Consider the following 11,672-nt stretch of genomic DNA (forward strand, 5'->3'; position numbering starts at 1 on the left):
GGGAGTACGGAGTGAAGAGAAGGGAAAAGGGAAAAAAGTGGTTGATTCTTCACCCACCTCTGAATCTGTTAGAATGGTTGTTTGTGGAATTGAACCAGAGAAAGAGGAAGAAGGTGGCAGGCACACAGGGGAAAGTGGATTAGGAGAAGCCACTAAAGGGCTAGAAAATCTTGGAAAGCAAGCAGACCAACTTGGTTCATCTGCTAAGAAAACCCTGGCTGATCTCTTGAAAAGATTAAGTGACAGTTACCAACCCAAGAAGAAAAGAACTCCTAAAGCTACAACCTCTAGAACAACAAGAGCCAACAAGAAATGGAAAGTTGCTCCTTCTGAGACCTATGATATTCCTCTTCCAAGAGGAAGAACTACAAGGATCAAGCTAAAGCAGAGTGAGGAGGAGTTGCAGAGAGCTTTAGAGGAGAGTAAGAAGAAAAAAATGGATAAAGGGAAAGAAAAAGTGGTTGAGGCTGTTGAGTTGGATGAGATGGACCTGGTCCATGAAAGTGAAAAGGTGGCAGAGGTAGAGGTTCAGATCTCTAAGCCAAAGAAATCCAAGACTTCCTCAAAGAAGTCTTCATCTGTTTCTAAGTCTGTTGAACCCTCTATCTTGGCTAAGCGAACTAGGTCCGCAGTGAAAGCCAAGCAAGTGAAAATTACTGAAGAAGATGATTGGAGTGGTGAAGAGGAGGATGTGTCTGATGGTGAGAAGGACAAGCTGACAAAGTTTGGTAAAAGAATAATTCTGAAGCGGAGATTGTTGAAGGACTTAGAAGAAGAAGGAATGATTTTGCTGCTGGAGAAGCTTGAGATACAGGGATGGAAGGACATGGTCCTTCAGTTGGATGGGAGACTAGCTAGGAATGAGATTGTGAAATTCATGGCCAATGCTGAGGTCAAGGAAGGCAGAGTCACTAGCCTAGTGAAAGGGGTCCAAATCTCTTTTGATGCTAAAGAACTGGGTAAAATCCTTGGCATATCCTCTGAAGGCTATGATGACTATACTAGGCAGAAATGGCCCAGTCTGGATTCTCTTCCAACTGCCCTGGCTATCACAAGGAAATTTTATGATAATGAAGAAGAGAGTGAGCCCAAGGCAATCTATAAGAGTGAAAGGAATCCACCCCACAAGGTGATCTTTGAATTTATCAATAAGTGCGTGTTGCCAAGGCAGGAAAGGAGGCATATTGCAAATTACATGGACTTGGTCTTGATGGAGTGCATGGACAGTGGGAGGCAGATAAACTGGCCTGGGTTCATCACTCGGATTTTGGACAGAGTTGTCAATGGCTCCAAAGCCCATGCCATTCCTTATGGTTTCATCCTCACTTTTGTTCTTGCTCATTATAAGGTGCCATTGAAGAAGGCGGAGATGGCCACAATCAAAGACCATTTTGGGATCAATACTCTTCTTGCTTGTGATTGTGAGATCCATGCCGTCCCCAATGAACCTGGTTCATCAAAAAGGACACCTGTAAACAACAAGGTCAGAGCCCTAGTGCAGGAGAGTAGGGCAAAGGATGCAGAGATAGCAAGGCTGAAGACTCGTTTGGCTGAGGTTGAATCTGAGAGGGATGTTCTCAGAGTTGAGCTTACAAAGGAAAGGGAGAATAATGAGGGAATTCTTCACGATATGTTGAATCTTCTCCAAGCCAAAACCCAAGCCCCTAGTTCTTCCAAGCCTTAGTTGCCTAGCCTGCCTAGAAATTCAGTGACCCAGATTTGGGACTTTTTCTTTTTGTTGCTCATGCTTTAAATATTTTTGTTTCATTTTATGAATTGTGGAAGAACCGTACTTTCTATCACTGAAATTTGTTGCTCTTGTTCTCATGCAGTGTCTCTATTTCTTTGATAGTTTGAATTCTTAGTTGATTACTAATGATTGATCCATGAATGCATTTGCAGTTGCCCCAATGGCCATGATTAATTTTTATAAAATCTGGGACTCAAACATCTTTTTGTAACTTTTCGATGATGCCAAAAGGGGAAAGATGGGCTCTGAACAAGTGATATTTATAACCTAAATGACGCTGGTTCTTTATGATAAGTGCTTAATACTCTAATATGTGTCAATGTTGGATTAAGTCGAAACAGGCCTAAGCTTATGGACGCACAAAGTTTGTCATCATAAAAAAAGGGCAATTTGTTGGCCCAAGAAAGAGAATAGTTTTGAAGATTGACAAAGGAACTCAAATATGAACCAGGTTCATCACTGGCAGACATAGACACCGACAGAGTCAAGGCACGTGAGTTGCACATGCAGGAGATAAGCGTATTCTGGTAGAATGAGATATCTCCTGATCGAAAAGATTGCAAAAACGATAAAGAGAAGGACTCCTTATTCAAATGTTCTTATTGTACAAGGACACACAAAAACAAAAGTTAAGCAAGAATTGAGAGCAAAATAGCGAGGCAATTTTGCAAGCAGTTCGAGTGATATTTGAGTGTGCGAATCTGATGCTACTTGAACCAGCTAGAAGAACTAGTTCTAACTGTTGTCTTTTAGTCTAGTTATTTGTAGTAGGTGGTTTTAACTTGTACCTTTTTAACTTTATCTAGAAGCGTCTGTAATATGTACTTTGTATTTTCAAGTTAGAGTTAACTTGAAGTTTGTCGCAAATAGCTAGAGGCTAGTTTGCTACAAGGGGTTAGATGTAATCCTAGGTTTACAAATGAGTTTTTGTAAATGCTGTTTTGGTTCACTGATTTAGTAAAGAGTTTTGGAAAAATCCTACTAGGAAGTAGGTCGTGGTTTTTTCACCTTTTGATACAGGTATTTTCCACGTAAAAATTATGTGTTCTTTATTTTTTGTACTTATTATTCCGCAACAGTAGCAGTTGGAACACATAGAAGAACCAGGTCCTTCTATAATCTGTGCACACAAAAAATTGGACACCATACAAATCACCCATTTTTGTGCGATATTGACGTATAAAACATCATAATCATATTGGTGATTACGAAGATAATAGTACTTCTTAAACTAAAGATAACAACTTCTTGTCTTTCTTCTTTTCTCGAATTGAATTCCTCCAACTGTGGTTCAAATTCTCTATCATATATATGCCTAATTCAATTTTGGGAAAATTAAACAGACAGAAAGAAAGCAATATGTCTCCATTAATTAAACAATAGCATATCTCAAGGCACTAAATTACAGTAGCAAGATTAATAGATCAAAGACTATAACTTCGTACTAACCAAAACCAAGTCAAGAACATAACTACTTAATCTAACAACTTTTGAGAAATATAAGAGTAGTTGTCACATGCATACGTATCCCCTAATTAAGAAGTGCAGAAATCGCAGCAGCACAAGTCCTCCAAAAAGCTAGCCATGCAATCGTATAAGCAAGAACAACTGCAGCAAATTAAATGGATTCCTCAAAAGATAAAAGTAATGATCAAATGGTTCCAATTAACTAGCAAGAATAGAACAAATATAATGAAGTGAGAAGAGGGATACCCTTCATTGATAAATTTGTCCAGTTCATCCTCTATTGGGGGAGAATTTCTGGTGGAAGTGTCTATGGCCTGTATCTGCGGTGGATCCATTCCCCCTCTCTATTAGTCTGAATTTCTCAGTGTCTCAAACTCTGCTCTATTTTGTGTGTGTGTGTGTGTGTGTTCGAATGCTATTTGAACTTTTTGGTAAATTGGTGCAAGGATTGGATGGTTAGATGATTTAAAAGGAAAGAAGATCAAACTCTTGCCAAATTTCCGTTTTTATGCTACTTACTTTTCATGATTCTCGCATTTGATGCCCTTGGACTTGATGAGTTAAAAGTTGACCACCTTCCATCATGATTCACGTTTTCAAACGCAATCGTTAGAAGGTTCTAAGACTAGTAGGTGAATAATAATTTCAGCTATTTATGGACAATATACCTCTTGGTTTCTATATATGGTTATACACTTCCAATTTTATTTTTTTCGAACAAAAGATTTGGAACTCTTGAATAGAAAACACATATAGTTTCATGTGTGCCTATTAATCCGTTTATTCATCGAAAATCAAAGCTCTGTTCTGCCTCCCTTATCAGTAATTAGTAGGAGTAGTTCGCCTTTTATTTCCCATTCCTTTCGCTAACAATGTTTAATTTGACATATTGTTGATTTATCCTTGTACTTGAGGTTAATAATGTGGAATGGATTGCAAAATATTTATCTCATTTTTTACTTTAAGCTGATCAATCATATTAAAACTTTGACGCATAGTAACAGAGAATATGATAGCTTGCTATAATGGATAGTTTGGCCAAACCGTGGAAGAAGCTGCAGAATCTGAGAGCATGCGGCACAGTATTAGAGCATGCGGCACAGTATACAGAAGAGCACTGGGTTGCTGTAGATACTAAACCTACTAAAGCACACGGAAATTTATAGGTCGTCAAATAATATTGGAATAGAGAAATAGAGCAACATAGACAGTGGGGATTCATATAGTTGACCTCAACTGCTTGGATAGCGGTGCAGTTTTTGTGACGTATATGTTTGTCTCAGCTTTGCATTGTAGAATTCATTCAGCTGCTTTGCATTACACAATAAGCAATCAGGAAATACTTTAAAGATTGATAGTTAACTCATGTAACTTCTAAAGCATTTCAATATCTTTGATTTCTGTCATTGCATCTGTATAGTTGTCGTTGAAGCTCCATTTTTTGTTAGTAATACACAAATTCTACATGTAAGATCCAAGGTCTGCAGGGCAATTTCCCTGGACTATACACAAGTTTCTTCCCCTCAAGTTCTAGACATTGCTGAGGGAGAGTATGAGAGTATCTCCTGGCTCCAAACCGGGAGCTACCTACGAAGCACATTGATAAAGGTCTGTAATGTATTCACTAGTCAAGCTCTCCTTAGAAAACCACATCAATAAAGATGAGTACTACTATTTCGGAAGATAGCCGAGGTAGCTTGCTTCCAACCCACCGCACCAGATGGGCATATGTACTTGTAGTAGTCGGCCCAGAATGCCATTGTTCTTTAATGAGGATGAACTGGGGAGGCCCATGAGAGTTGAACGAGCAAAATAACGCGTTGCCATTGTTTATGTTAGAATATGAATGATGTTATTGCTGGCCTGTCTTAATCAGGCATAAAGATTAAGTCGGCAGACATTAAAGTCAATTTGCACCATCCGAGCATGCCATTCTTTGGATCGCGATGTTTTTTTCTTTGCCAGCTCCTTGTGTGCTATCTCTCTAATGATACATGCACTGAGTCAAGTTTATAACTTAGCTGCTCTCTCTGAGAATGCAACTTTTCCTGTCATAGGTACACTGGCTTAAAGGCACAGAACCAACAAAAAAGGAAAGCGAAGAAGGGGAGAGGGGGAGGAGAAGGGACTGAATGTACATACTGTCAATCTTATCCCATTAAGTTGCTGGACAAAAGAAGGAACATCTGGCTGATGTGAGAGTCTCACAAATCGATGTTCTAGCAACATGCTAGCTGATGACCTCTCTGCTGGATTTCTACGGAAACAACAATGCAAGAAATCTTTCCCTTCTGGTGACAATGTTTCAGGTATTGGTGGGGTATCTTTGAGAACCTTGAACATTGCTGCAGCCTGCAATAGTTAAATTTAAATGATAGAGTCAACATGAAAGATTGTAATCGGTTAATATTGTACTGCATGATCTTGCTCTTTACATTTAGTGAAATTATACAAAGAAAGCCTTCACAAATAAAGTTCAAAAAAGGACTGATGCTGATACTATAAAATTCAAACAGCAAATTATGACTTAATAGATCAGTAACTTGATTCTGAGGTTTGATCAAAGGCAATTCCCGACATAGTGAAAGATATCTTTAACTCTTTGTTAGATGGCCAAAGACACAAAAAAAAAAGAGGTGCATTGGCAGAAATCAGATATGTGAGAATAACAAAATTATATGACCCCTCGATGCAGCAAAATTTAACATGATTAATCATTATTTTCTAAGTTCTTAGCGCCCTGTTAATCTAAGAGAGCATTTCAAGAAACGCGTTAATACAAAAAATGCAGAAATTAAGTTCTTACAGCTTCATATTCACTCCAAGGTGGTTTTCCATTCAGCATCTCAATTATAGTACAACCCAAACTCCATATGTCAATAGCTAAGGCAAGATCACTACTATTATCCCTCTGCATAACTGATTGCAAGAGCTGCAGGTAACAGAAAGAGATAAGCTGTGGGAGGTGAGAGAACATAATTAGGAAGATGTGCTGTTTGAAGGAAAGTACCTCAGGGGCCATCCAATATGGACTTCCTTTTAAAGAGAGGTTAGCTGAGTGCCCATTTAACTGCATAACAAGACTTAATGTTCAACGAAAAATATAACACAGACAACAGCCTGGCAACAACAGCCAATCTGTCAGTCTAAGATCTTTCTATTGTAAATCTTAGAGTGACAACAAAATAAAGCACAAAGATATATGGTTAATCATTATATTCTACAGAATAAAACCCCGTTCTTTACTCACAAAAAATGTGCAAATTGAAAAATGTCTTGAGATACACTAACTTACATGCTTAGCCATCCCAAAGTCTGCAAGCTTGACGACCCCGTAAGCATCAACAAGCAAATTAGCCCCTTTTATGTCCCTATACAGAAAAAATTTCCAATTTGTTCTTCAGAAGATACTATATCTTTTATCTATCACAGTTGTGTTGTCTGGCTGTTACCTGTGAATGGTCTTTTTACTGTGCAAGTAAGCTAACCCACAGAGAATATGGCGAGTGAAATTCCTCACAATAGATTCTGTAATTGCTCCACAATGGTCTTGGATAAATTTATTGATAGAACCGGGATGAACATATTCTAGATAAATGTAAAAGCGGTCATCAACCTGCAGTGTCAAAGAATAAAGACTTATATTGAGGACTACATACATGGATGAGTCAAGTTTATAACTTAGTTGCTGAAAAGTAAATTCTTACAATTTCACTGCCATAATACTGGACAATGTTTGGGTGCTTGAGCTGGCTGAGAACTTTAATTTCCTACACCAACATAAGGAATAGAGATTACAAAACACTGAAACCAATTCAAACTTGTAACATATGGGACAAAAGATTGTGTTCATTCAAATGACATTCAGCTTCAAGCACTCATGAAAAATGACCTTTATTTTTCCTCACTTCTCCCCTTTCAGTTCCTATATCGACTAAGTTTTTATTGTAGGTAAAATATCACATGTAGCTATGGAAACTCCCCACTTTGAATTTCAATCAATGCCAGGTTTAGCCATTAATGATTTGTGTTAGGACTAATCAAAATTAATACACAAAATCTAAGTATTCAACGACTAAGAAGCAAGGACAATGAAGGTAATATAACCTGTTCTAATTGCCTTATAGACTCAGCAGATTTTGGATCATCTGGTAATAATTCAACTTCTTTCATCGCACACAAAGCTCCTGTCTCTCTGGTTAAGAACAAATCATGGAGCCACATTAGGAACGATTGAAGGATTCAAGTTATATACACGAACAATGTAAAATGCATTTCACAATCAGTGTAATTTTACATGCTATAGCATCATACATATATGCAACGACATCCATCAAGATCATTTATATACCTGTTTGATGCTACGTAAACACTTCCAAATGTCCCACGTCCAATAAGCTTTCCTTTTTTCCATTGGCCTTTAACAGGTGTTATATCTATATTCGGAGTAGGTGGTGAAACGGGAGGGATAGCTAAAGGAGGAAGAGGTAAAGGATGGACATTGCCTTGAGCACAATGCTCACGACGTGCCATTGAGTTCTGATCATTTGGTAATGGATGATGCAAAGGTGAAGCAGGTCCACTTGGACTCTTGGATCTTGGCTGAGGACTTAATCTTGGACTATGAAGAGGAGAATTATCAACACTAAAAGCTTTGTTATAATAGAATCCTAAACCATGAGGGGTATCTGAAGAAGGCATTTCAGGTGCAGACCAAACTTGGAAAACACCAGGGGGTGTGATGAAAAGAGGACTAATTATAAAATCACCACTTTTCAGTTGGTTACGCGCCGGACTTGCATAAGGACTAGTTGGAGCACTTGTCCAAAAATCAGGAGCAATTCTTTCTGGCACAAGCAGCTTCTGAGGTGGTGTTTTCCTGGACAACTGAGTTCCAGACTGCTCTGTTCTCTTTCGACCATCTTGGCTTAATAGTCTACTGAGATATAAACAAAGAACAAAAACATTAGGTCTATATAATCTAAAACCTACAAATGAGTGTTAATTGCTAGCTATGCCTAGAGGAAAAAGAAAAAGTTTCATTGTTGTATATCAAAATTTGTTTGCAAACTTTGAAAGTGAATCGAAAATAAAGGCAAAATACAACTGTATCAATGAACTCCATTACATCCCTAGGGAAGCAACCCCTGTACTTTACTCCTTTTCCTTCTCTTTTGTAAGAGAAATACCAATTACTAATAAACTAGACTATCTCATTTAATTAAATGCGATTTAAGTTTACAAATTTCTACCCAAACAGGAAAAGAAGAGAAACTGAGCAAAAGTATTCCATTTGATCTACTGCGTCTCCATTTCAATTTAGATAAAGTCAGTTATGAATATACTCTGGAGAAATATTCAAAATATGATCACTGTTGACAACTATGTACTGCCCGAATCATTCATGAATGTCATTAGAAATTGAAGTGGTAAAAAAAAGAGACACATTTGAGCAAAATCAAAAAACAATAAAGCTAAGTGCATTGAGCAAAATTTCACATACCCCTCTCGTGTTGTTCCACCATTATTATGGGCGTCACCGTTAAAAACATCTGCCCTTTCTCTTTCTTTATCCCTTTCTGTTTCCTCTCCAACTTTATGATTCAAAATTCCTTCTCTAGGCGAAGGCAATGGGACACTGGGGCCGTGAACCAAATTAGGGTCTTGACGGAGCAGCACCTTTAAGTCCGGCAAAGGGAGGGGCTGCGGCGGCGGACGAACCTCCGACGAACTCCTGCCCGATGAATTCTCGTACGAACAATGAGAACGCCACTCATCTACGACGTCGTTGTGATTCCCAGCAGGGTGTTGGTGCTTCTTCCTACGGGATATATTACGGCTACGGCTACGGCTACCGAATAGAGCCGCTTTCAGGATGCAGCGGCTGCTTCCGCGCGTGACGATGACGCTATCGTCGGAATGAACTTTTCTGGTGGAAGAGGCCCGTGAGGAAGAAGACGAGAAAGCGCTCTGCCACCAATGCATTGCATGCAGCGCGTGGAACACAAGAAAAATTTGAATTCCTGACCTAAAGCAATTTTTGTACCGCTCGCACAGCTACACTTGAATATTTTCTTATGTACGGAGAAAAAGATTCTTTTCCATCCTTCTTATTTATGCAATACAGTTTTTTCGAGGAATAAACATCAATTGAACCCTTTGCATCCAGCTAGATTGATCGATAACGTAATGCGTTCAATGCAGGAGGCGATCATTAAAAACTGGAAAGCTGAAGGTGTTTCGAGAGAAAATCTAAAAGCGGTATCAATCAAATCAATTATTTAACTACGTAGACAATGATCGTTTCAAACTAATCTGATAAATGTAGAAAGTGATAGTTTCAAAGAGCATATAAACCTCAAAATCAATAAGTTTTTTTCCTAAACATCAAATAAGTAATCTTTTAAGAAGAACCACGGAAAATGGAGAAGGAAGGAGGCAATGGACAGGGATTAAGGTAGAAGGTGGATAGGATAATAATGGGGGGTATATTTAGCAGGACGACAACAACGTAATTGGCACCCGAAAGGGGAGACAGAACAACTATCATTATCCTACGGTCAAAATAACAACCATTTCAATTGTTATTATTATTTTATTCTAGAGCATTTTTGTTATTTCTGCCTAAAGTCAAATACATTCTCCAAATACAACTCGCTTGTTCTAATTTGGACTTAACTTAAATTGGATTCCATATATGTCACGACCCCAAATTCCCTCCGTAGGAGGTCGTGATGACACCTAGTCTCTAAGACTAGGTAAGCCTATCAATGCCGAATAATAATAGATATCTGAAATAAATAAACTACAATTTAAACAATTACAACTCTCAAAACCCGGTAGAAATAAGTCACAAGCTTCTAAGAATTTATCCTCAATGTCTCTATATATCAAGGTTTAAAGAAAATAAAGAAACAACATGATAATGATAGAAGGGGACTCCGGAGTCTGCCGACGCTGGCAGATATACCTCGAAGTCTCCGTACACAGGTAACTCACTGATGTCTGGGCTAGTAAGATGTACCTGGATATGCACAAAAAGATGTGCAGAAGCGTAGTATGAGTACACCACAACGGTATGTCACCATTTAATTACACAAGTATGTCAACTAGTATGTCACCATTTAATTAGTATGTCATATAATAAGATAAAATGACAATGGAAATGAATCAACTAGTATGTCACCATTTAATTACACCAAATAATGGCAATTAATACCTCGTGGAAACGAAACATAATTCTTTTCAACTTTCAGGAAAATCACAACAATAATCAAAGGCAACTGCGACCATAAATCAATTTCAACAAGGACACTCCCGAGGTACCGCCTCGTAGTCCCAAATCATAAATAAATTCACAACATCTTATTTTCTTATATCACTGCGGGAGCCTTCACAATTTATTTTAAAGAAAATATTTTTTCGAAATAGCATCTCGCGTTTTAGCCATCCTTATCACACCGCATGACTTCTAGTAGTTTTTCCTGCTAGCCACGCGTATCAAGCCACCCTTATCATGCATTTCAACATCCAAACCTTATACCACCGCATGCATATCAATATCACAATTTGCACGTCAAGTGCCCAAATATATCAATTTGCCAAAATAAATCAACAACAATATTTTTCCATAATAAAGAGCTCACGGCTTATGCCAAAATAATTCAACAATAATATTTTTCCACAATAAAGATCTCACGACTCCATCACAATGAGTACGAAAATCTCACCAAAAATATTCGGGAATAAATAACTCAACAAAATAATATTTTAAAATTTTAATACGTTGCTTCAATACCAATTTTAAAATGTCGAATAATTCATATTAATAATATTTAATTTAAATAAAATCAACCTTCAAATAATGCACAAAATAAAAGAAATCAAGTTTCAATTAAACAGGTAAAATAATTAGCAGGAAAAGGTCAAGCAAATTTAAAGTATAAACATTTAAATCAATGATAAAGAATATAACAAGGTAAAATTATTTAATTGATATGCAACAACGATCTATACAATTTAAAGACATAATCTTTCACATTTAGCCCATGTACATACTCGTCACCTCGTGTACACGACTTTCAACACATTTCAATTTATCACTTCAATACCAATCCTAGGGGAAATTTTTCCCGCACAAGGTTAGACAAGTCACTTACCTCGACTTGCTCCAATTTAACCAAGTAGTATGCCTTTTCCTCGATTTTCCGACTCCGATCGACTCGAATCTAGTCATAATAATTCGATACAATCAACAGAAATTATAGAATCAGTTCCATAAGAAAATACTATATTTTTCAATAAAATTAGAAATTAACTCAAAAATTTCCCGTGGTGCCCACGTCTCGGAATCCGACGAAAGTTACAAAATATGAGCGCCCATTCAACCACGAGTCTATCCATACCAAAATGACTAAATTCCAATAATAATTCGACCCTCAAATCTATCCAAGAG

General features: G+C 37.7%; 1 protein-coding gene across 1 annotated transcript; it reads right to left on the bottom strand.

Moving 5' to 3' along the window:
- Positions 1–4,557: 4,557 nt before the first annotated feature.
- Positions 4,558–9,343, bottom strand: LOC107759622 (mitogen-activated protein kinase kinase kinase 5). The gene is made up of 10 exons (XM_016577600.2): positions 8,721–9,343; positions 7,569–8,156; positions 7,325–7,412; positions 6,925–6,987; positions 6,670–6,833; positions 6,513–6,588; positions 6,228–6,287; positions 6,024–6,149; positions 5,360–5,569; positions 4,558–5,265 (listed from the first exon to the last, which is right to left on the bottom strand). Exons 1-10 carry the CDS (start codon positions 9,200–9,202, stop codon positions 5,194–5,196), a joined length of 1,929 nt encoding a protein of 642 aa, XP_016433086.2. The 5' UTR covers positions 9,203–9,343; the 3' UTR covers positions 4,558–5,193.
- Positions 9,344–11,672: the final 2,329 nt, after the last annotated feature.

Source organism: Nicotiana tabacum, chromosome 17 (genome assembly GCF_000715075.1).
Source record: "Nicotiana tabacum cultivar K326 chromosome 17, ASM71507v2, whole genome shotgun sequence".
In the NCBI taxonomy this organism is placed as follows: Eukaryota; Viridiplantae; Streptophyta; class Magnoliopsida; order Solanales; family Solanaceae; genus Nicotiana; species Nicotiana tabacum.

Coding starts and splice junctions, on each gene's coding strand:
- LOC107759622 (XM_016577600.2), bottom strand. CDS start 9,202: ATGCATTGGTGGCAGAGCGCTTTCTCGTCTTCTTCCTCACGGGCCTCT. Junction 6,288..6,512: donor ACTTTGGGATGGCTAAGCAT/GTAAGTTAGTGT, acceptor CTTGTTATGCAG/TTAAATGGGCACTCAGCTAA. Junction 5,570..6,023: donor CTTGGAGTGAATATGAAGCT/GTAAGAACTTAA, acceptor TAACTATTGCAG/GCTGCAGCAATGTTCAAGGT.